A 25323-nucleotide genomic window follows, 5' to 3' on the forward strand; every position below is an offset into this window, starting at 1 on the left:
GTGGCGCTTGTCAGGTTCATGCTCTACACCATCTGTAGAGTACGACCCTTCCTCATACAGGAAGTGGCGCTTGAGGCCAAGCTCTTCTCTGTCCTGGTACCTCCATGGTGGAACCAGCCTCCCCCCTGAAGCTAGGACGGCAGAGTCCAAGCCCATCTTTCGAAAACATCTGAAACCCCTACCTCTTCAAGGAGTATCTTAAATAATCCCACAGTACCCCCCCTTCCCACCCCACCTCGTGAACTAACATTTACACTTGACTTTAATAGCTCAGACCTTGCTGATAGCTACTTTATTAAGTAAAAATGGAATTACTTTGCCTGTGGTTGTCTCACCTACTGTAGCTGTCTTAAGATGAATGCACCAACTGTAAGTCCCTCTGGATAACAGTGTTTTCTAAATGACTAAAGGATAGGATAGATAATAAACAGTAGGAGGGTATGTGTGGTGAGTGTGGGGGAGTAATAGTGACCAGTAGCAGGATAGATACGAATGGCAATAAATAATCAAATGAACAGCAGTGGTCATTCTGTAATAATGTAGTTACCCTGGTTGATGACTCCCTACTACATCATCATAATCATCATCATATCCCTCCTGTACTTTGTGTATTAATTCAATGGCTGGTCAGGAAACAAATACGCAATAAACAGTGCATACAATACCATTAGTAGCCAAGAGAGACTACAGTTCATGCAATATAAAAAAAATAAAAAATCTCTTCATAAATTGTGATTTTTAAATCTAACCTTTAACCACCATGATAACCTTATGCTTAACCCTAACCTTAAATGAAGCACGTGTTTTAGGATATTGCCCATTTTGAATTAGTGGCTGTGGTAACTACTGAAACCCCCCCCTAAGTGCTGTTGCTGAGGCTGAGGGAACAAACACTGTTGGTGAAAAAAAGCCCTGTTGCAGATTTTTTTTGCGAAGCAGCAGACTGAATGCCTATCGAAATACTTTGAAAAGGCGGGGGGAATATCCCCACGTTTGTGGTAAGTGTAGTTAGTATTTTAAAATGTCACGATTATTTAGCGAACCGATTGGCATATTAGGCATCTTTGCTAGCGACTGAACTAGCTAAAAGGCTAGCTGACGTACGCTAGCTGTTTTCTGGGAGGGGGAAACCATCGCATGCTATGTAATTAGCTTGTTTGCTTTTTAAAATATTTACAGATCAGATCTTAGTTTGTAGCTACTAGATAACAACGACAAAAAAAGATGCATTCCCCCCCAGTTTAGGTGAGCGATATGTTAATAAGTTATTAACAAGAGAGGTTGCTGACCAGCTAGCTAGCTAGCTAAATCAATGCACCCAGCCAGTTAACATATTGCTGCAGCTTCAGCCACGGATTCATACCCTCCCTGGAAAAATATTATAGTCTTGTTATTCTGAGAGAAATAATAAGCCGTTTTGCCTTTGTTTTTTTTCCCCCACCGGATACGGATTGTTATTTTGTGTTGTTGTAATCAAATGTTAATAATATATAAATGTTATAGACTAGAACAATGGTAATAGGGACATGTTTTGTTCATGTAATTGTGAATTGGGGGCCTTAGCCAGGGCTCTTTCGGTTATGGACGGGCAATACATTCAGTTTGGTATCAGTAACTTGCTAATAAGGTTAGCGAGAGATTGCATTTGAAACCCGTGAAAGTAACTAGGCCATCACTTAAATCTAGCTGCATCATGTCATTTCTCTTTTCCTTTCCAGGTTTGCCACATGATAGGCCTACTTCAAAGCAGAAACCACTGTATGATATTTAAAACATAGCTAGCTATTACAGTATTAGGATAAAATATAGCGTACTATTTCCAATGCATATGTTACGAGGCTATAATTTGATAGTAACTAGTGGCTAAAGGGGTTGTTGGCTTGGATTGTTCTCTATCTCTCTCTTTCTGTATGACCTATAGCTCAGTTGGTAGAGCATGGCGCTTGTAACGCCAGGGTAGTGGGTTCGATCCCCGGGACCACCCATACGTAGAATGTATGCACACATGACTGTAAGTCGCTTTGGATAAATGGCATATATATTATATTATTTCTCTCTCTCTCTCTCTGTGAGTTCTCTCTCTGTGAGTTCTCTCTCTCTCTCTGAGTGTGGACTTCTCCTTGCAGTCTTCCCAACATCACACCATTAGCCCCTGGCAACCAGTCCATAAAGACTCTCTCTCTCTCTCTCTCTCTCTCTGTGAGTTCTCTCTCTCTCTCTCCCTGTGAGTGTGGACTTCTCCTTGCAGTCTTCCCAACACCACACCATTAGCCCCTGGCAACCAGTCCATAAAGACACATGCACACTCAGCCCTGCCATAGTAACATCTTGGATCCTTCAAGAGGAAAAACACTGAATGTGCATCAGGGAAACACAATGGCTCTTTTGATGTGATGCATAAAAGGCAGCATTTAGAACTAAACACTTACTGTCAGATGCTGGTTAAATGTCAACAGTTGTTTTCTTTCACTTGTAGAACCTCAAAAGCTTCAAGAGCAGCTATTGCCGCTGTTGATGAAATGCAGAACTACTCGACACCTCCTTTTGGGAATAGACTTTTACTTAAATTCTGTATTGTGCACTTACGCTATGCAAAATATAAAATAGGTGCCGTTATCTAAACTATGCTCAAGGAACCGGTAGGAAGACGCAGTGTAGCCAAACAGGAGGTTTATAAAGAATAATTTTTATCCAAGGTCAGTATTTGTATTATAGGGCACGTTGTTGTTTACCTCTGCAGAATGACCTAGAATATTCTGTTATTCAATCCATTGATTTCTCTTTCTCTCTCTCTCTCTTTCACTCTCTCCCCCACCCTCTCTCTCTCCCCCACCCTCTCTCTCTCCCCCACCCTCTCTCTCTCTCCCCCACCCTCTCTCTCTCCCCCCACCCTCTCTCTCTCCCCCCACCCTCTCTCTCTCCCCCACCCTCTCTCTCTCCCCCACCCTTTCTCTCTCCCCCCACCCTTTCTCTCTCCCCCCACCCTTTCTCTCTCCCCCACCCTTTCTCTCTCTCCCCCCCACCCTTTCTCTCTCTCCCCACCCTTTCTCTCTCTCCCCCCACCCTTTCTCTCTCTCCCCCCACCCTCTCTCTCTCCCCCACCCTTTCTCTCTCTTTCTCCCTACCCTTTCTCTCTCTTTCTCTATCTTTCTCCCTACCCTTTCTCTCTCTCCCCCACCCTTTCTCTCTCTCCCCCCACCCTTTCTCTCCCCACCCTTTCTCACTCTCTCCCCCACCCTTTCTCTCTCTCCCCCACCCTTTCTCTCTCTCCCCCACCCTTTCTCTCTCTCCCCCACCCTTTCTCTCTCTCCCCCCACCCTTTCTCTCTCTCCCCCACCCTTTCTCTCTCTCCCCACCCTTTCTCTCTCTCCCCCACCCTTTCTCTCTCTCCCCACCCTTTCTCTCTCTCTCTCCCCCACCCTCTCTCTCTCCCCCACCCTCTCTCTCTCCCCCACCCTCTCTCTCTCCCCCCACCCTCTCTCTCTCCCCACCCTTTCTCTCTCTTTCTCCCCACCCTTTCTCTCTCTTTCTCCCTACCCTTTCTCTCTCTTTCTCCCTACCCTTTCTCTCTCTCCCCCCACCCTTTCTCTCTCTCCCCCACCCTTTCTCTCTCTCCCCCACCCTTTCTCTTTCTCTCCCCACCCTTTCTCTTTCTCTCCCCACCCTTTCTCTCTCTCTCCCCCACCCTCTCTCTCTCTCCCCCCCTCTCTCTCTCCCCCCACCCTCTCTCTCTCTCCCCCACCGTCTCTCTCTCCCCCACCCTCTCTCTCTCCCCCCACCCTCTCTCTCTCTCTCCCTACCCTTTCTCTCTCTCTCTTTCTCCCTTTCTCTCTCTCTCTCTCTCTCTCCCTCTCTCTCTCTCTTCTCTCTCTTCTCTCTCTCTCTTTCTCTCTCTCCCTTTCTCTCTCTCTCTTTCTCCTTTCTCTCTCTCTCTCTTTCTCTCTCTCTCTCTCTCTCTCTCTCTCTCTTTCTCCCTTTCTCTCTCTTTCTCCCTTTCTCTCTCTCTCTTTCTCCCTTTCTCTCTCTCTCTTTCTCACTCTCTCTTTCTCACTCTCTCTCTTTCTCACTCTCTCCCCCCACCCTCTCTTTCTCACTCTCTCCCCCCACCCTCTCTTTCTCACTCTCTCCCCCCACCCTCTCTTTCTCTCTCTCTCGCTCTCTCTCTCTCCCCCACCCTTTCTTTCTCTCTCTCTCTTTTCATCAACAGTTTAGGATGAGCATGGAAGATTATGACTACCTGTTCAAAATTGTACTAATAGGAAATGCTGGTGTTGGGAAAACCTGCCTAGTCCGACGCTTCACTCAGGTTAGTATCGTAATCATACACCAAACCTGCCTGGTCAGACGCTTCACTCAGGTTAGTATCGTAATCATACACCAAACCTGCCTGGTCAGACGCTTCACTCAGGTTAGTATCGTAATCATACACCAAACCTGCCTGGTCAGATGGTTCACTCAGGTTAGTATCGTAATCATACATCAGTCTCATCAGTGAGTTGCGAAAAAACTATTATTTTAAATTCTGTAATTTTCCCGGTCCGTTTCCCAGGGCCTTTTCCCCCCTGGACAAGGGGCTACCATAGGAGTTGACTTCATGATCAAGACTGTGGAGATCAAAGGGGAAAAAGTAAAGGTCTGTCAAATCACACTTCATGTACAACTACTTTCGAGTTCTATAAAGCAGGGTTGCCCAACTGGCGGCCCATGGGCCGAATTTGACCCGCGGGTGATTTTATTTGTCCCCCCCCAAAGTTGTCTTGAGACTGTTACATTTTTTTTTTTTTTTTTTAAACAGCAGCAACTCGGCTCCCAAGTGATTTTCATTTTGGAAAACTGTTTCAAAGTATTCTCATGCAGAATAGAGGTATACAGTGGGGCAAAAAAAGTATTTAGTCAGCCACCAAGTGTGCAAGTTCTCCCACTTAAAAAGATAAGAGAGGCCTGTAATTTTCATCATAGGCACACTTCAACTATGACTTTCTATGACTTTCCAGAAAATCATATTGTAGGATTTTTAATGAATTTATTTGCAAATTATGGTGGAAAATAAGTATTTGGTCACCTACAAACAAGCAAGATTTCTGACTCTCACAGACCTGTAACTTCTTCTTTAAGAGGCTCCTCTGTCCTCCACTTGTTACCTGTATTAATGGCACCTGTTTGAACTTGTTATCAGTATAAAGGACACCTGTCCACAACCTCAAACAGTCACACTCCAAACTCCACTATGGCCAAGACCAAAGAGCTGTCAAAGGACACCAGAAACAAAATTGTAGACCTGCACCAGACTGGGAAGACTGAATCTGCAATAGGTAAGCAGCTTGGTTTGAAGAAATCAACTGTGGGAGCAATTATTAGGAAATGGAAGACATACAAGACCACTGATAATCTCACCCTATCTGGGGCTTCACCCTGTGGGGTCAAAATTATCACAAGAACGAAAATCCCAGAACCACACGGGGGGACCTAGTGAATGACCTGCAGAGAGTTTGGACCAACGTAACAAAGCCTACCATCAGTAACACACTACGCCGCCAGGGACTCAAATCCTGCAGTGCCAGACGTGTCCCCCTGCTTAAGCCAGTACATGTCCAGGCCCGTCTGAAGTTTGCTAGAGAGCATTTGGATGATCCAGAAGAAGATTGGGAGAATGGCATATGGTCAGATGAAACCAAAATATAACTTTTTGGTAAAAACTCAACTCATCGTGTTTGGAGAACAAAGAATGCTGAGTTGCATCCAAAGAACACCATACATACTGTGAAGCATGGGGGTGGAAACATCATGCTTTGGGGCTGTTTTTCTGAAAAGGGACCAGGACGACTGATCCGTGTAAAGGAAAGAATGAATGGGGCCATGTATCATGAGATTTTGAGTGAAAACCTCTTTCCATCAGCAAAGCATTGAAGATGAAACGTGGCTGGGTCTTTCAGCATTTCAAGGTCCTGGAGTGGCCTAACCAGTCTCTAGATCTCAACCCCATAGAAAATCTTTGGAGGGAGTTGAAAGTCTGTGTTGCCCAGCAACAGCCCCAAAATATCACTGCTCTAGAGGAGATCTGCATGGAGGAATGGGCCAAAATACCAGCAACAGTGTGTGAAAACCTTGTGAAGACTTACAGAAAACGTTTGACCTCTGTCATTGCCAACAAAGGGTATATAACAAAGTATTGAGAAACTTTTGTTGTTGACCAAATACTTATTTTACACCATAATTTGCATATAAATTCATTATAAATCCTACAATGTGATTTTCTGGATTTTTTCCCCCTCATTTCGTCTGTCATAGTTGAAGTGTACCTATGTGTACCTATGATGAAAATTACAGGCCTCTCTCATCTTTTTAAGTGGGATAACTTGCACAATTGGTGGCTGGCTAAATACTTTTTTGCCCCACTGTATGTGTGATGGTATATAAATGTATTATCATGTTTTAGTAAAATATTATCTGTCTACACATTATTTGTAATTATGTTACGACCCCCTGACCATCCACTCAAGAAGAAATCGGCCTGCGGCTGAATCTCGTTGATGATCCCTGCTGTAAAGGGATCTAGTTGACGATCCCTGCTGTAAAGGAATCTAGTTGACGATCCCTGCTGTAAAGGAATCTAGTTGACGATCCCTGCTGTAAAGGGAATCTAGTTGACAATCCCTACTGTAAAGGAATCTAGTTGACGATCCCTGCTGTAAAGGAATCTAGTTGATGATCCCTGCTGTAAAGGGAATCTAGTTGACGATCCCTGCTGTAAAGGGATCTAGTTGACGATCCCTGCTGTAAAGGGAATCTAGTTGACGATCCCTGCTGTAAAGGAATCTAGTTGACGATCCCTGCTGTAAAGGAATCTAGTTGACGATCCCTGCTGTAAAGGGAATCTAGTTGACGATCCCTGCTGTAAAGGGATCTAGTTGACGATCCCTGCTGTAAAGGGAATCTAGTTGACGATCCCTGCTGTAAAGGGAATCTAGTTGACGATCCCTGCTGTAAAGGAATCTAGTTGACGATCCCTGCTGTAAAGGAATCTAGTTGACGATCCCTGCTGTAAAGGGATCTAGTTGACGATCCCTGCTGTAAAGGGAATCTAGTTGACGATCCCTGTTGTAAAGGGAATCTAGTTGACGATCCCTGCTGTAAAGGGAATCTAGTTGACGATCCCTGCTGTAAAGGAATCTAGTTGACGATCCCTGCTGTAAAGGGAATCTAGTTGACGATCCCTGCTGTAAAGGGAATCTAGTTGACGATCCCTGCTGTAAAGGGAATCTAGTTGACGATCCCTGCTGTAAAGGGAATCTAGTTGACGATCCCTGCTGTAAAGGGAATCTAGTTGACGATCCCTGCTGTAAAGGGAATCTAGTTGACGATCCCTGCTGTAAAGGGAATCTAGTTGACTATCCCTGCTGTAAAGGGAATCTAGTTGACGATCCCTGCTGTAAAGGGAATCTAGTTGACGATCCCTGCTGTAAAGGGAATCTAGTTGACGATCCCTGCTGTAAAGGGAATCTAGTTGACGATCCCTGCTGTAAAGGAATCTAGTTGACGATCCCTGCTGTAAAGGGAATCTAGTTGACGATCCCTGCTGTAAAGGGAATCTAGTTGACGATCCCTGCTGTAAAGGGAATCTAGTTGATGATCCCTGCTGTAAAGGGAATCTAGTTGACGATCCCTGCTGTAAAGGGAATCTAGTTGACGATCCCTGCTGTAAAGGGAATCTAGTTGACGATCCCTGCTGTAAAGGGAATCTAGTTGACGATCCCTGCTGTAAAGGGAATCTAGTTGACGATCCCTGCTGTAAAGGGAATCTAGTTGACGATCCCTGCTGTAAAGGGAATCTAGTTGACGATCCCTGCTGTAAAGGGAATCTAGTTGACGATCCCTGCTGTAAAGGGATCTAGTTGACGATCCCTGCTGTATAAGGTTCATCAAGCATCTATGTAGTGTCTATGGTCCTTCTGTAGCTCAGTTGGTAGAGCATGGCGCTTGTAATGCCAGGGTAGTGGGTTCGATCCCCGGGACCACCCATACGTAGAATGTATGCACACATGACTGTAAGTCGCTTTGGATAAAAGCGTCTGCTAAATGGCATATATTATTATTATATTATATTATTATAAAGGCTTAATAAATGCTCTATAAATCAGTTGTAACTGCTTTATCAATAGTTTTAACGTGCGACCGTATTATTTTTTTGTCATCGGCAGATTTTGGCTCGGCGAATCACAAACCTTAGCTCAGCGTTGCCTGTGACGTGTGGTTTGTCCGATTTCAAACGGGAAGACGAATGAATGCCCCCGACTCAGGAGCTCTGGATAAAGAGCTGTGTGATGATGATGTGATTTTTTTTTTTCCATCCAGCTGCAGATCTGGGACACAGCAGGCCAGGAGCGTTTCCGTTCCATCACCCAGAGTTACTACCGGAGTGCCAACGCACTCATCCTCACCTATGACATCACGTGTGAGGACTCCTTCCGGTGCCTTCCAGAATGGCTGAGGGAGATTGAGCAGTATGCCAACACCACCGTGGTCACTATTTTAGTCGGTGAGATAGCATTCACATACTGTAGTAAAGTGTGTACTAAATTTTATTTTTATTTTACCTTTATTTTACTAGGCAGGTCTGTTAAGAACAAATTCTTATTTTCAATGACGGCCTAGGAACAGTGGGTTAATTGCCTGTTCAGGGGCAGAACGACAGATTTGTACCTTATCAGCTCGGGGGTTTGAACTTGCAACATTTCGGTTACTAGTCCAACGCTCTAACCACTAGGCTACCCTGCCGCCCCAAATGACATCCTATTGCCTAGAAAGTGCATTATGTTTGACCAGAGCTCATTGTGGACCAAAAGCAGTGCGTTTCATTACATCACATTGATGTCAATATCCATCTGGTTAAAGGTCAAGCCCATACAAAAGCTACGGTCATCAATCAGTCTAAGGACTAGCTCAACGTAGGAAATCAAAAAGTTGTTTGGTGTTAAAAGTAGATGGCGTCTTTAAATGTGCTATTGGCTTATCAGGGTAGGGTCAGATGTCCTAAAGAAGTACTTACCGGTAACTCATTTCTGTAGTTTTATCAGATGATGGATAAGAAGCTAATATTAGATGCAATTGTTCCACAGGGTTAGGTTACCATGCCTCCACTCTAGAATTCGTGAAGGGATTTTATCAGAGTGAAAAGCTTCATAGAAAATGTATGTTGTTATAGGGCCCCCAGGCTGTATCACAACCGGCCGTGATCAGGAGTCCCATAGGGCCCCCAGGCTGTGTCACAACCGGCCGTGATCAGGAGTCCCGTAGGGCCCCCAGGCTGTATCACAACCGGCCGTGATCAGGAGTCCCGTAGGGCCCCCAGGCTGTATCACAACCGGCCGTGATCAGGAGTCCCATAGGGCCCCCAGGCTGTGTCACAACCGGCCGTGATCAGGAGTCCCATAGGGCCCCCAGGCTGTATCACAACCGGCCGTGATCAGGAGTCCCATAGGGGCCCCCAGGCTGTATCACAACCGGCCGTGATCAGGAGTCCCTTAGGGCCCCCAGGCTGTGTCACAACCGGCCGTGATCAGGAGTCCCATAGGGCCCCAGGCTGTATCACAACCGGCCGTGATCAGGAGTCCCTTAGGGCCCCCAGGCTGTGTCACAACCGGCCGTGATCAGGAGTCCCTTAGGGCCCCCAGGCTGTATCACAACCGGCCGTGATCAGGAGTCCCTTAGGGCCCCCAGGCTGTATCACAACCGGCCGTGATCAGGAGTCCCTTAGGGCCCCCAGGCTGTGTCACAACCGGCCGTGATCAGGAGTCCCGTAGGGCCCCCAGGCTGATCACAACCGGCCGTGATCAGGAGTCCCAGGGCCCCCAGGCTGTATCACAACCGGCCGTGATCAGGCTGGGCCCCCAGGCTGTATCACAACCGGCCGTGATCAGGAGTCCCATAGGGCCCCCAGGCTGTATCACAACCGGCCGTGATCAGGAGTCCCATAGGGCCCCAGGCTGTATCACAACCGCCGTGATCAGAGTCCCATAGGGCCCCCAGGCTGTATCACAACCGGCCGTGATCAGGAGTCCCATAGGGCCCCCAGGCTGTATCACAACCGGCCATGATCAGGAGTCCCTTAGGGCCCCCAGGCTGTGTCACAACCGGCCGTGATCAGGAGTCCCTTAGGGCCCCCAGGCTGTATCACAACCGGCCGTGATCAGGAGTCCCTTAGGGCCCCCAGGCTGTATCACAACCGGCCGTGATCAGGAGTCCCTTAGGGCCCCCAGGCTGTGTCACAACCGGCCGTGATCAGGAGTCCCGTAGGGCCCCCAGGCTGTATCACAACCGGCCGTGATCAGGAGTCCCATAGGGCCCCCAGGCTGTATCACAACCGGCCGTGATCAGGAGTCCCGTAGGGCCCCCAGGCTGTATCACAACCGGCCGTGATCAGGAGTCCCGTAGGGCCCCCAGGCTGTATCACAACCGGCCGTGATCAGGAGTCCCATAGGGCCCCCAGGCTGTATCACAACCGGCCGTGATCAGGAGTCCCATAGGGCCCCCAGGCTGTATCACAACCGGCCGTGATCAGGAGTCCCTTAGGGCCCCCAGGCTGTATCACAACCGGCCGTGATCAGGAGTCCCATAGGGCCCCCAGGCTGTATCACAACCGGCCGTGATCAGGAGTCCCATAGGGCCCCCAGGCTGTATCACAACCGGCCGTGATCAGGAGTCCCATAGGGCCCCCAGGCTGTATCACAACCGGCCGTGATCAGGAGTCCCATAGGGCCCCCAGGCTGTATCACAACCGGCCGTGATCAGGAGTCCCATACGGCCCCCAGGCTGTATCACAACCGGCCGTGATCAGGAGTCCCTTAGGGCCCCCAGGCTGTATCACAACCGGCCGTGATCAGGAGTCCCTTAGGGCCCCCAGGCTGTATCACAACCGGCCGTGATCAGGAGTCCCGTAGGGCCCCCAGGCTGTATCACAACCGGCCGTGATCAGGAGTCCCATAGGGCCCCCAGGCTGTATCACAACCGGCCGTGATCAGGAGTCCCATAGGGCCCCCAGGCTGTGTCACAACCGGCCGTGATCAGGAGTCCCATAGGGCCCCCAGGCTGTATCACAACCGGCCGTGATCAGGAGTCCCTTAGGGCCCCCAGGCTGTATCACAACCGGCCGTGATCAGGAGTCCCTTAGGGCCCCCAGGCTGTATCACAACCGGCCGTGATCAGGAGTCCCGTAGGGCCCCCAGGCTGTATCACAACCGGCCGTGATCAGGAGTCCCGTAGGGCCCCCAGGCTGTATCACAACCGGCCGTGATCAGGAGTCCCTTAGGGCCCCCAGGCTGTGTCACAACCGGCCGTGATCAGGAGTCCCTTAGGGCGGCGTCCAGCGTCGTCCGGGTTTGGCCAGGATATGCCGTCATTGTAAAATAAATAATTTGTTCTTAACTGACTTGCCTAGTTAAATAAAGGTTAAATAAAAAAATATATATATTAAAATTGGACGCTTTCCATCCTATCTGCTATTGAAAATATTTAAAATAGATAACTCCCTTTTTGGAACGTTGTTTTTTAAATATTTTTGCAAAGAACAGAACTTGTGAAATGGATCCAACAGTGTCGTTGATGGATGAGAGGTCTTTTTCCTTTCACCCCCCCCCCCTCCTCCCCCCAGGCAATAAGATCGACCTTCTCTTTTTCCTTTCACCCCCCCTCCCTCCTCCCCCCAGGCAATAAGATCGACCTTCTCTTTTTCCTTTCACCCCCCTCCTCCCAGGCAATAAGACCGACCTTCTCTTTTTCCTTTCACCCCCCTCCTCCCAGGCAATAAGACCGACCTTCTCTTTTTCCTTTCACCCCCCCCCCCAGGCATTAAGACCGACCTTCTCTTTTTTCCTTTCACCCCTCCCCCAGGCAATAAGACCGACCTTCTCTTTTCCTTTCACCCCCAGGCAATAAGACCGACCTTCTCTTTTTCCTTTCACCCCCCTCCTCCCAGGCAATAAGACCAACCTTCTCTTTTTCCTTTCACCCCCTCCTCCCCCAGGCAATAAGACCGACCTTCTCTTTCCTCCTCCCAGGCAATAAGACCCCTTCTCTTTTTCCTTTCACCCCCCCAGGCAATAAGACCGACCTTCTCTTTTTCCTTTCCTTCCTCCCAGGCAATAAGACCCCTTCTCTTTTTTCCCTTTCACCCCCTCCTCCCAGGCAATAAGACCGACCTTCTCTTTTCCTTTCACCCCCTCCTCCCAGGCAATAAGACCGACCTTCTCTTTTCCTTTCACCCCCTCCCTCCCCCAGGCAATAAGACCGACCTTCTCTTTTTCCTTTCACCCCCAGGCAATAAGATCAACCTTCTTTTTCCTTTCACCCCCCCCAGGCAATAAGACCGACCTTCTCTTTTCCTTTCACCCCCTCCCTCCCCCAGGCAATAAGACCGACCTTTTCCTTTCACCCCCCTCCTCCCAGGCAATAAGACCGACCTTCTCTTTTTCCTTTCACCCCCCCCTCCTCCCAGGCAATAAGACCGACCTTCTATTTTTCCTTTCATCCCTCCTCCCAGGCAATAAGACCGACCTTCTCTTTTTCCTTTCACCCCCCTCCTCCCAGGTAATAAGACCGACCTTCTCTTTTCCTTTCACCCCCTCCCCCAGGCAATGAGACTAACCCCTCCCCCCAGGCAATAAGACCGACCTTCTCTTTTTCCTTTCACCCCCTCCCCTCCCAGGCAATAAGATCGACCTTCTCTTTTTCCTTTCACCCCCCCCCCCAGGCAATAAGATCGACCTTCTCTTTTTCCTTTCACCCCTCCCCTCCCAGGCAATAAGATCGACCTTCTCTTTTCCTTTCACCCCTCCCCCCAGGCAATAAGATCGACCTTCTCTTTTTCCTTTCATCCCCCCTCCCTCCCCCAGGCAATAAGATCGACCTTCTCTTTTTCCTTTCACCCCCTCCCTCCCCCAGGCAATAAGATCAACCTTCTTTTTCCTTTCACCCCTCCTCCCAGGCAATAAGACCGACCTTCTCTTTTTCCTTTCACCCCCTCCTCCCAGGCAATAAGACCGACCTTCTCTTTTTCCTTTCACCCCCCCTCCTCCCAGGCAATAAGACCGACCTTCTCTTTTTCCTTTCACCCCCAGGCAATAAGACCGACCTTCTCTTTTCCTTTCACCCCCTCCTCCCAGGCAATAAGACCGACCTTCTCTTTTTCCTTTCACCCCCTCCTCCCAGGCAATAAGACCGACCTTCTCTTTTTCCTTTCACCCCCTCCTCCCAGGCAATAAGACCGACCTTCTCTTTTTCCTTTCACCCCCTCCCCCCCCCAGGCAATAAGACCGACCTTCTCTTTTTCCTTTCACCCCCCAGGCAATAAGATCAACCTTCTTTTTCCTTTCACCCCCCAGGCAATAAGACCGACCTTCTCTTTTTCACCCCCCTCCTCCCCCAGGCAATAAGACCGACCTTCTCTTTTTCCTTTCACCCCCCTCCTCCCAGGCAATAAGACCGACCTTCTCTTTTTCCTTTCACCCCCTCCTCCCAGGCAATAAGACCGACCTTCTCTTTTTCCTTTCACCCCCCTCCCTCCTCCCAGGCAATAAGACCGACCTTCTCTTTTCCTTTCACCCCCTCCTCCCAGGTAATAAGACTGACCTTCTCTTTTTCCTTTCCCCCCCAGGCAATAAGACCGACCTTCTCTTTTTCCTTTCACCCCCCTCCTCCCCCCCCCAGGCAATAAGATCGACCTTCTCTTTTTCCTTTCACCCCCCCTCCCCCAGGCAATAAGATCGACCTTCTCTTTTCCTTTCACCCTCCCCTCCCAGGCAATAAGATCGACCTTCTCTTTTCCTTTCACCCTCCCCCAGGCAATAAGATCGACCTTCTCTTTTTCCTTTCATCCCCCCTCCCTCCCCCAGGCAATAAGATCGACCTTCTCTTTTTCCTTTCACCCCCTCCCTCCCAGGCAATAAGATCAACCTTCTTTTTCCTTTCACCCCTCCCCCCTCCCCCAGGCAATAAGACCGACCTTCTCTTTTTCCTTTCACCCCTCCTCCCCCCCCCAGGCAATAAGACCGACCTTCTCTTTTTCCTTTCACCCCCTCCCCCCCTCCCAGGCAATAAGATCAACCTTCTCTTTTTTCCTTTCACCCCTCCTCCCTCCCCCAGGCAATAAGATCAACCTTCTCTTTTTTCCTTTCACCCCCTCCCCCAGGCAATAAGATCAACCTTCTCTTTTTCCTTTCACCCCCTCCCTCCCCCCAGGCAATAAGACCGACCTTCTCTTTTTCCTTTTCACCCCCCTCCCTCCCCCAGGCAATAAGACCGACCTTCTCTTTTTCCTTTCACCCCCCTCCCTCCCCCAGGCAATAAGATCAACTTTCTCTTTTTCCTTTCACCCCCCTCCCAGGCAATAAGATCAACCTTCTCTTTTTCCTTTCACCCCCTCCCTCCCAGGCAATAAGATCAACCTTCTCTTTTTCCTTTCACCCCCTCCCTCCCCCCAGGCAATAAGATCAACCTTCTTTTTCCTTTCACCCCCCTCCTCCCTCCCCCCAGGCAATAAGACCGACCTTCTCTTTTTCCTTTCACCCCCTCCCCCAGGCAATAAGATCAACCTTCTTTTTTCCTTTCACCCCCCCTCCTCCCCTCCCCCCAGCCAATAAGACCGACCTTCTCTTTTTCCTTTCACCCCTCCCCAGGCAATAAGACCGACCTTCTTTTTTTCCTTTCACCCCTCCCCCAGGCAATAAGATCGACCTTCTCTTTTTCCTTTCACCTCCCTCCCCCAGGCAATAAGACCGACCTTCTCTTTTTCCTTTCACCCCCTCCCCCAGGCAATAAGATCAACCTTCTTTTTTCCTTTCACCCCCCCTCCTCCTCCCCTCAGCCAATAAGACCGACCTTCTCTTTTTCCTTTCACCCCTCCCCCAGGCAATAAGACCGACCTTCTTTTTTCCTTTCACCCCTCCCCAGGCAATAAGATCGACCTTCTCTTTTTCCTTTCACCTCCCTCCCCCAGGCAATAAGATCGACCTTCTCTTTTTCCTTTCACCCCCCCACCCCCAGGCAATAAGATCAACCTTCTCTTTTTCCTTTCACCCCCTCCCCAGGCAATAAGATCAACCTTCTCTTTTTCCTTTCACCCCCTCCCCAGGCAATAAGATCAACTTTCTTTTCCTTTCACCCCCCTCCCAGGCAATAAGACCGACCTTCTCTTTTTCCTTTCACCCCTCCCCCAGGCAATAAGATCAACCTTCTTTTTCATTTCACCCCCTCCCCCAGGCAATAAGATCAACTTTCTTTTTCCTTTCACCCCCTCCTCCCAGGCAATACGATCAACTTTCTTTTTCCTTTCACCCTCCCCCAGGCAATAAGACCGACCTTCTCTTTTTCCTTTCACCCCCCTCCCCCCCCAGGCAATAAGATCAACCTTCTTTTTCCTTTCACCCCCTCCCCCAGGCAATAAGATCAACCTTCTTTTTCCTTTCCCCTCCCCCAGGCAATAAGATCAACTTTCTTTTTCCTTTCACCCCCCTCCCCCAGGCAATAAGATCAACTTTCTTTTTCCTTTCACCCCCCCTCCCCCAGGCAATAAGACCGACCTTCTCTTTTTTCCTCCTTTCACCCCTCCTCCCTCCCCCCAGGCAATAAGACCGACCTTCTCTTTTTTCCTTTCATCCCCCCTCCCTCCCCCAGGCAATAAGATCGACCTTCTCTTTTTCCCTTTCACCCCTCCCTCCCCCCAGGCAATAAGACCGACCTTCTCTTTTCCTTTCACCCCCTCCCAGGCAATAAGAGCGACCTTCTCTTTTTTTCCTTTCACCCCCCCTCCCCCAGGCAATAAGATCAACTTACGGGCAATAAGATCAACTTTCTTTTCCTTTCACCCTCCCCCAGGCAATAAGACCGACCTTCTCTTTTTCCTTTCACCCCCTCCCTCCCCCAGGCAATAAGATCGACCTTCTCTTTTTCCTTTCACCCCCTCCCTCCCAGGCAATAAGAGCGACCTTCTCTTTTCCTTTTCGCCCCCCTCCCAGGCAATAAGACCGACCTTCTCTTTTTTCCCTTTCACCCCCTCCTCCTCCCAGGCAATAAGATCGACCTTCTCTTTTTCCTTTCACCCCCCTCCCCCCAGGCAATAAGATCGACCTTCTCTTTTCCTTTCACCCTCCCCTCCCAGGCAATAAGATCGACCTTCTCTTTTTCCTTTCACCCCTCCCCCAGGCAATAAGATCGACCTTCTCTTTTTCCTTTCATCCCCCCTCCCCCCCCAGGCAATAAGATCGACCTTCTCTTTTTCCTTTCACCCCCTCCCTCCCCCAGGCAATAAGATCAACCTTCTTTTTTCCTTTCACCCCTCCCCCCTCCCCAGGCAATAAGACCGACCTTCTCTTTTTCCTTTCACCCTCCTCCCTCCCCAGGCAATAAGACCGACCTTCTCTTTTTCCTTTCACCCCCTCCCCCCTCCCAGGCAATAAGATCAACCTTCTCTTTTCCTTTCACCCTCCTCCCTCCCCCCAGGCAATAAGATCAACCTTCTCTTTTTTCCTTTCACCCTCTCCCCCAGGCAATAAGATCAACCTTCTCTTTTTCCTTTCACCCCCTCCCTCCCCCAGGCAATAAGACCGACCTTCTCTTTTACCTTTCACCCCCTCCCTCCCCCAGGCAATAAGACCGACCTTCTCTTTTTCCTTTCACCCCCTCCCCTCCCCCCAGGCAATAAGATCAACTTTCTCTTTTTCCTTTCACCCCCTCCCAGGCAATAAGATCAACCTTCTCTTTTTCCTTTCACCCCCCCCTCCTCCCAGGCAATAAGATCAACCTTCTCTTTTTCCTTTCACCCCCCTCCCTCCCCCAGGCAATAAGATCAACCTTCTTTTTCCTTTCACCCCCCTCCTCCCTCCCCCAGGCAATAAGACCGACCTTCTCTTTTTTCCTTTCACCCCCTCCCCCAGGCAATAAGATCAACCTTCTTTTTCCTTTCACCCCCCTCCTCCTCCCCCCAGCCAATAAGACCGACCTTCTCTTTTTCCTTTCACCCCTCCCCCAGGCAATAAGACCGACCTTCTTTTTTTCCTTTCACCCCTCCCCCAGGCAATAAGATCGACCTTCTCTTTTTCCTTTCACCTCCCTCCCCCAGGCAATAAGACCGACCTTCTCTTTTTCCTTTCACCCCCTCCCCCAGGCAATAAGATCAACCTTCTTTTTCCTTTCACCCCTCCCTCCCCTCAGCCAATAAGACCGACCTTCTCTTTTTCCTTTCACCCCTCCCCCAGGCAATAAGACCGACCTTCTTTTTTCCTTTCACCCCTCCCCCAGGCAATAAGATCGACCTTCTCTTTTTCCTTTCACCTCCCTCCCCCAGGCAATAAGATCGACCTTCTCTTTTCCTTTCACCCCCCCACCCCCAGGCAATAAGATCAACCTTCTCTTTTTCCTTTCACCCCCTCCCCAGGCAATAAGATCAACCTTCTCTTTTTCCTTTCACCCCTCCCCAGGCAATAAGATCAACTTTCTTTTTCCTTTCACCCCCCCCTCCCAGGCAATAAGACCGACCTTCTCTTTTTCCTTTCACCCCCTCCCCCCCAGGCAATAAGATCAACCTTCTTTTTCATTTCACCCTCCCCCAGGCAATAAGATCAACTTTCTTTTTTCCTTTCACCCCCTCCTCCCAGGCAATACGATCAACTTTCTTTTTCCTTTCACCCCCCTCCCCCAGGCAATAAGACCGACCTTCTCTTTTTCCTTTTCACCCCCTCCCCCAGGCAATAAGATCAACCTTCTTTTTCCTTTCACCCCTCCCCCAGGCAATAAGATCAACCTTCTTTTTCCTTTCCCCTCCCCCAGGCAATAAGATCAACTTTCTTTTTCCTTTCACCCCCTCCCCCAGGCAATAAGATCAACTTTCTTTTTCCTTTCACCCCCTCCCCCAGGCAATAAGACCGACCTTCTCTTTTTCCTTTCACCCTCCTCCCTCCCCCAGGCAATAAGACCGACCTTCTCTTTTTCCTTTCATCCCCCTCCCTCCCCCCAGGCAATAAGATCGACCTTCTCTTTTTTCCTTTCACCCCCTCCCTCCCCCAGGCAATAAGACCGACCTTCTCTTTTTCCTTTCACCCCCCTCCCAGGCAATAAGAGCGACCTTCTCTTTCCTTTCACCCCCCCCCCCCCCAGGCAATAAGATCAACTTACTTTTTCCTTTCACCCCCTCCCCCAGGCAATAAGATCAACTTTCTTTTTTCCTTTCACCCCCTCCCCCAGGCAATAAGACCGACCTTCTCTTTTTCCTTTCACCCCCCTCCCTCCCCCAGGCAATAAGATCGACCTTCTCTTTTCCTTTCACCCCCTCCCTCCCAGGCAATAAGAGCGACCTTCTCTTTTCCTTTCCCCCCTCCTCCCAGGCAATAAGACCGACCTTCTCTTTTTCCTTTCACCCCCCCTCCTCCTCCCAGGCAATAAGACCGACCTTCTCTTTTTCCTTTCACCCCCCTCCTCCCAGGTAAAAGACCGACCTTCTCTTTTTCCTTTCACCCCCCTCCCAGGCAATAAGACCGACCCCCCTCCCCCCTCCTCCCCCAGGCAATAAGACCGACCTTCTCTTTTCCTTTCACCCCTCCTCCCCCTCCCAGGCAATAAGATCGACCTTCTCTTTTTCCTTTCACCCCCCTCCCCCAGGCAATAAGATCGACCTTCTCTTTTCCTTTCACCCTCCCCTCCCAGGCAATAAGATCGACCTTCTCTTTTTCCTTTCACCCCTCCCCCAGGCAATAAGATCGACCTTCTCTTTTTTCCTTTCATCCCCCCTCCCTCCCCCAGGCAATAAGATTGACCTTCTCTTTTCCTTTCACCCCCTCCCTCCCCCAGGCAATAAGATCAACCTTCTTTTTCCTTTCACCCCTCCCCCTCCCCCAGGCAATAAGATCAACCTTCTCTTTTTCCTTTCACCCCCCCCCCCAGGCAATAAGATCAACCTTCTCTTTTTCCTTTCACCCCCCTCCCTCCCCCAGGCAATAAGACCGACCTTCTCTTTTTCCTTTCACCCCCTCCCCCCCCCAGGCAATAAGACCGACCTTCTCTTTTTCCTTTCACCCCCTCCCTCCCCCAGGCAATAAGACCAACCTTCTCTTTTTCCTTTCACCCCCCTCCCTCCCCCAGGCAATAAGATCAACTTTCTCTTTTTCCTTTCACCCCCCTCCCAGGCAATAAGATCAACCTTCTCTTTTTCCTTTCACCCCCCTCCTCCCAGGCAATAAGATCAACCTTCTCTTTTCCTTTCACCCCCCTCCCTCCCCCAGGCAATAAGATCAACCTTCTTTTCCTTTCACCCCCCTCCTCCCTCCCCCAGGCAATAAGACCGACCTTCTCTTTTTCCTTTCACCCCCTCCCCCAGGCAATAAGATCAACCTTCTTTTTTCCTTTCACCCCCTCCTCCCTCCCCCCCCAGGCAATAAGACCGACCTTCTCTTTTCCTTTCACCCCTCCCCCAGGCAATAAGACCGACCTTCTTTTTTTCCTTTCACCCCTCCCCCAGGCAATAAGATCGACCTTCTCTTTTTCCTTTCACCCCCATCCCCCCAGGCAATAAGATCAACCTTCTCTTTTTCCTTTCACCCCCTCCCCCCAGGCAATAAGATCAACCTTCTCTTTTTCCTTTCACCCCCTCCTCCCAGGCAATAAGATCGACCTTCTCTTTTTCCTTTCACCCCCTCCCTCCCAGGCAATAAGACCGACCTTCTCTTTTTTCCTTTCACCCCCTCCCCCAGGCAATAAGATCAACCTTCTCTTTTTTTCCTTTCACCCCCTCCCTCCCAGGCAATAAGACCGACCTTCTCTTTTTCCTTTCACCCCCCTCCCTCCCTCCCCCAGGCAATAAGACCGACCTTCTCTTTTTCCTTTCACCCCCCCTCCCTCCCCCAGGCAATAAGACCGACCTTCCCTTTTTCCTTTCACCCCCAGGCAATAAGATCAACCTTCTTTTTCCTTTCACCCCCCTCCCAGGCAATAAGACCGACCTTCTCTTTTTCCTTTCACCCCCCTCCCAGGCAATAAGATCAACCTTCTTTTTTCCTTTCACCCCCCTCCTCCCTCCCCTCAGCCAATAAGACCGACCTTCTCTTTTTCCTTTCACCCCTCCCCCAGGCAATAAGACCGACCTTCTTTTTTCCTTTCACCCCTCCCCAGGCAATAAGATCGACCTTCTCTTTTTTCCTTTCACCTCCCTCCCCCCAGGCAATAAGATCGACCTTCTCTTTTTCCTTTCACCCCCCACCCCCAGGCAATAAGATCAACCTTCTCTTTTTCCTTTCACCCCCTCCCCCAGGCAATAAGATCAACCTTCTCTTTTTCCTTTCACCCCCTCCCCCAGGCAATAAGATCAACTTTCTTTTTCCTTTCACCCCCCTCCCAGGCAATAAGACCGACCTTCTCTTTTTCCTTTCACCCCCTCCCCCCCAGGCAATAAGATCAACCTTCTTTTTCATTTCACCCCCTCCCCCAGGCAATAAGATCAACTTTCTTTTTCCTTTCACCCCCTCCTCCCAGGCAATACGATCAACTTTCTTTTTCCTTTCACCCCCCTCCCCCAGGCAATAAGACCGACCTTCTCTTTTTCCTTTCACCCCCTCCCCCCCAGGCAATAAGATCAACCTTCTTTTTCCTTTCACCCCCCTCCCCCAGGCAATAAGATCAACCTTCTTTTTCCTTTCCCCTCCCCCAGGCAATAAGATCAACTTTCTTTTTCCTTTCACCCCCTCCCCCAGGCAATAAGATCAACTTTCTTTTTCCTTTCACCCCCTCCCCCAGGCAATAAGACCGACCTTCTCTTTTTCCTTTCACCCCTCCTCCCTCCCCCAGGCAATAAGACCGACCTTCTCTTTTTCCTTTCATCCCCCCTCCCTCCCCCAGGCAATAAGATCGACCTTCTCTTTTTCCTTTCACCCCCTCCCTCCCCCAGGCAATAAGACCGACCTTCTCTTTTTCCTTTCACCCCCTCCCAGGCAATAAGAGCGACCTTCTCTTTTTCCTTTCACCCCCCTCCCCCCAGGCAATAAGATCAACTTACTTTTTCCTTTCACCCCCTCCCCCAGGCAATAAGATCAACTTTCTTTTTCCTTTCACCCCCTCCCCCAGGCAATAAGACCGACCTTCTCTTTTTCCTTTCACCCCCCTCCCTCCCCCAGGCAATAAGATCGACCTTCTCTTTTTCCTTTCACCCCCTCCCTCCCAGGCAATAAGAGCGACCTTCTCTTTTTCCTTTCCCCCCTCCTCCCAGGCAATAAGACCGACCTTCTCTTTTTCCTTTCACCCCCTCCCTCCTCCCAGGCAATAAGACCGACCTTCTCTTTTTCCTTTCACCCCCCTCCTCCCAGGTAAAAGACCGACCTTCTCTTTTCCTTTCACCCCCCCCCTCCCAGGCAATAAGACCGACCCCCCTCCCCCTCCTCCCCCCAGGCAATAAGACCGACCTTCTCTTTTTCCTTTCACCCCCCCTCCCCCCCTCCCAGGCAATAAGATCGACCTTCTCTTTTTCCTTTCACCCCCTCCCCCAGGCAATAAGATCGACCTTCTCTTTTCCTTTCACCCCTCCCCTCCCAGGCAATAAGATCGACCTTCTCTTTTCCTTTCACCCCTCCCCCAGGCAATAAGATCGACCTTCTCTTTTCCTTTCATCCCCCTCCCTCCCCCAGGCAATAAGATTGACCTTCTCTTTTTCCTTTCACCCCCTCCCTCCCCCAGGCAATAAGATCAACCTTCTTTTTCCTTTCACCCCTCCCCCTCCCCCCCAGGCAATAAGATCAACCTTCTCTTTTCCTTTCACCCCCTCCCCCCAGGCAATAAGATCAACCTTCTCTTTTTCCTTTCACCCCCCTCCCTCCCCCAGGCAATAAGACCGACCTTCTCTTTTTCCTTTCACCCCCTCCCTCCCCCAGGCAATAAGACCGACCTTCTCTTTTTCCTTTCACCCCCCTCCCTCCCCCAGGCAATAAGACCAACCTTCTCTTTTTCCTTTCACCCCCTCCCTCCCCCAGGCAATAAGATCAACTTTCTCTTTTTCCTTTCACCCCCTCCCAGGCAATAAGATCAACCTTCTCTTTTTCCTTTCACCCCCCTCCTCCCAGGCAATAAGATCAACCTTCTCTTTTTCCTTTCACCCCCTCCCTCCCCCAGGCAATAAGATCAACCTTCTTTTTCCTTTCACCCCCCCTCCCCTCCCCCAGGCAATAAGACCGACCTTCTCTTTTTTCCTTTCACCCCCCTCCCCCAGGCAATAAGATCAACCTTCTTTTTCCTTTCACCCCCCTCCTCCCTCCCCCAGGCAATAAGACCGACCTTCTCTTTTTCCTTTCACCCCTCCCCCAGGCAATAAGACCGACCTTCTTTTTTCCTTTCACCCCTCCCCCCAGGCAATAAGATCGACCTTCTCTTTTTCCTTTCACCCCCCCATCCCCCCAGGCAATAAGATCAACCTTCTCTTTTTCCTTTCACCCCCCCCCCCCCCAGGCAATAAGATCAACCTTCTCTTTTTCCTTTCACCCCCCCTCCTCCCAGGCAATAAGATCGACCTTCTCTTTTTCCTTTCACCCCCTCCCTCCCAGGCAATAAGACCGACCTTCTCTTTTTCCTTTCACCCCCTCCCCCCAGGCAATAAGATCAACCTTCTCTTTTTCCTTTCACCCCTCCCTCCCAGGCAATAAGACCGACCTTCTCTTTTTCCTTTCACCCCCCCCTCCCTCCCTCCCCCAGGCAATAAGACCGACCTTCTCTTTTTTCCTTTCACCCCCTCCCTCCCCCAGGCAATAAGACCGACCTTCCCTTTTTCCTTTCACCCCCAGGCAATAAGATCAACCTTCTTTTTCCTTTCACCCCCTCCCCAGGCAATAAGACCGACCTTCTCTTTTTCCTTTCACCCCCCTCCCAGGCAATAAGACCGACCTTCTCTTTTCCTTTCACCCCCTCCCCCAGGCAATAAGACCGACCTTCTCTTTTTCCTTTCACCCCCTCCCCCAGGCAATAAGATCAACCTTCTCTTTTTCCTTTCACCCCCCTCCCAGGCAATAAGATCAACCTTCTTTTTCCTTTCACCCCCCTCCCCCAGGCAATAAGATCAACTTTCTTTTTCCTTTCACCCCCCCTCCCAGGCAATAAGACCGACCTTCTCTTTTTCCTTTCACCCCCTCCCCCAGGCAATAAGATCAACCTTCTTTTTCCTTTCACCCCCCTCCCCCAGGCAATAAGATCAACTTTCTTTTTCCTTTCACCCCCCTCCTCCCAGGCAATACGATCAACTTTCTTTTTCCTTTCACCCCCTCCCCCAGGCAATAAGACCGACCTTCTCTTTTTCCTTTCACCCCCCTCCCCCAGGCAATAAGATCAACCTTCTTTTTCCTTTCACCCCCTCCCCCCAGGCAATAAGATCAACCTTCTTTTTCCTTTCACCCCCTCCCCCAGGCAATAAGATCAACCTTCTTTTTCCTTTCCCCTCCCCCAGGCAATAAGATCAACTTTCTTTTTCCTTTCACCCCCTCCCCCAGGCAATAAGACCGACCTTCTCTTTTTCCTTTCACCCCTCCTCCCTCCCCCAGGCAATAAGACCGACCTTCTCTTTTTCCTTTCATCCCCCTCCCTCCCCCCAGGCAATAAGATCGACCTTCTCTTTTTCCTTTCACCCCCTCCCTCCCCCAGGCAATAAGACCGACCTTCTCTTTTTCCTTTCACCCCCCTCCCAGGCAATCAGAGCGACCTTCTCTTTTTCCTTTCACCCCCCCTCCCCCAGGCAATAAGATCAACTTTCTTTTTCCTTTCACCCCCTCCCCCAGGCAATAAGACCGACCTTCTCTTTTTCCTTTCACCCCTCCTCCCTCCCCCAGGCAATAAGATCGACCTTCTCTTTTTCCTTTCACCCCCTCCCTCCCCCAGGCAATAAGATCGACCTTCTCTTTTTCCTTTCACCCCCTCCCTCCCAGGCAATAAGAGCGACCTTCTCTTTTTCCTTTCACCCCCCTCCCAGGCAATAAGATCGACCTTCTCTTTTCCTTCTCTTTTTCCTTTCACCCCTCCCAGGCAATAAGATCGACCTTCTCTTTTTCCTTTCACCCCCCACCCCCAGGCAATAAGATCAACCTTCTCTTTTTCCTTTCACCCCCCTCCCTCCCAGGCAATAAGATCGACCTTCTCTTTTTCCTTTCACCCCCCCTCCCTCCCAGGCAATAAGATCGACCTTCTCTTTTTCCTTTCACCCCCCCCTCCCTCCCAGGCAATAAGATCGACCTCGCGGAGAAGAGGGAAGTCGTGAGGCAGAGAGCTGAAGAGTTTGCGAACTCCCAGAGCATGCTTTATCTGGAGACCTCCGCGAAGGAGTCTGATAACGTGGAGAAGCTCTTTCTGGATCTGGCCTGCGAGCTGATCCGCGATGCCAAACAGAACACGCTGGACAACAATGACATGGCCAACGCTATGCCAGGAGAGGGGAAAACCATCAGCTACCTGGGTTGCTGCAGCACCAACTAGGTCCGATTCTAGAGTGCTGGGTCGTGTTCATTCCTGTTCATAAGGGCACAACACCAACGAGGGGTTGGGTGGGGGGTTCTTATCGGACAGATTTAGCTCAGTACCTTCCGTCTACCCTCTGTTTTTCGGGACGTTTTCCTTCCCAAGTTGAATGCCAATTGAACACCACCCTGAACTGTACTCTGGCCATGCAGCTGTGCTGAGTGCACTACGACGTCGACCTAACGCAGTGGAATGGAGCTGACCGGATGCCTCTGTCTGTTTTGTCCCAGACTTCATGGTGCCACTTGTCAGTCACTCTTTTGAGAGTCCCTCCCATGGCCTTTTTTTAAAATTATCTTCAACAGTATGATCTGTCCAATCACCTTCTTGTTGTTTTATCCCTCTGTGGGAATAGAAATGTTCAGAGGATGCGATACAAGTTGCTGCCACTAGATGGGAGTACATAACCTCATGTCCCTGGTGCAACGGGATTGAACAGACTGTACTATAGTTCTTGTTGCAAGCTGATGTAATATATTGGGATTTTTTTTTTATTTTGTTTTTTTCCCCAAAAGGAAATCTGAGGAAGGTTAAATGGGGGGGGAGTGCCTCCTGTCCTGTGAGTTGGTGGGTAGATTAAAAACACGAAAATCCAGGAGGAGCTACCACCAGCACCTGATTCTCAAAAGAACCACAATTATTTCCTCACAAACAGGACATGTACGGCCCAATTCAGGTTCTTTAATTTGTCATCAACAAATGATCGGAATAAGATTGAATAGATAAATGTGTGTGAATGGGAATCCACCCAACCACTTTTATTTATATATATATATATATATATATATATTAAAACAAATACAA

The 25323-nt window shown here is 49.8% G+C and overlaps 1 protein-coding gene across 1 annotated transcript; it reads left to right on the plus strand.

Annotated features, from left to right (window-relative positions):
• Window positions 1–844: 844 nt before the first annotated feature.
• rab30 (RAB30, member RAS oncogene family) lies at window positions 845–25323 on the plus strand. Its single transcript, XM_052468710.1, has 5 exons — window positions 845–998; window positions 4208–4306; window positions 4550–4633; window positions 8353–8536; window positions 24224–25323. The coding sequence occupies exons 2-5, from the start codon at window positions 4214–4216 to the stop codon at window positions 24475–24477; spliced, it is 615 nt and encodes a 204-aa protein (XP_052324670.1). The 5' UTR covers window positions 845–998; window positions 4208–4213; the 3' UTR covers window positions 24478–25323.

This window comes from Oncorhynchus keta, chromosome 18 (assembly GCF_023373465.1).
Source record: "Oncorhynchus keta strain PuntledgeMale-10-30-2019 chromosome 18, Oket_V2, whole genome shotgun sequence".
Taxonomy (NCBI): domain Eukaryota; kingdom Metazoa; phylum Chordata; class Actinopteri; order Salmoniformes; family Salmonidae; genus Oncorhynchus; species Oncorhynchus keta.

Coding starts and splice junctions, on each gene's coding strand:
- rab30 (XM_052468710.1), top strand. CDS start 4,214: ATGAGCATGGAAGATTATGACTACCTGTTCAAAATTGTACTAATAGGA. Junction 4,307..4,549: donor TAGTCCGACGCTTCACTCAG/GTTAGTATCGTA, acceptor TCCGTTTCCCAG/GGCCTTTTCCCCCCTGGACA. Junction 4,634..8,352: donor TCAAAGGGGAAAAAGTAAAG/GTCTGTCAAATC, acceptor TTTTCCATCCAG/CTGCAGATCTGGGACACAGC.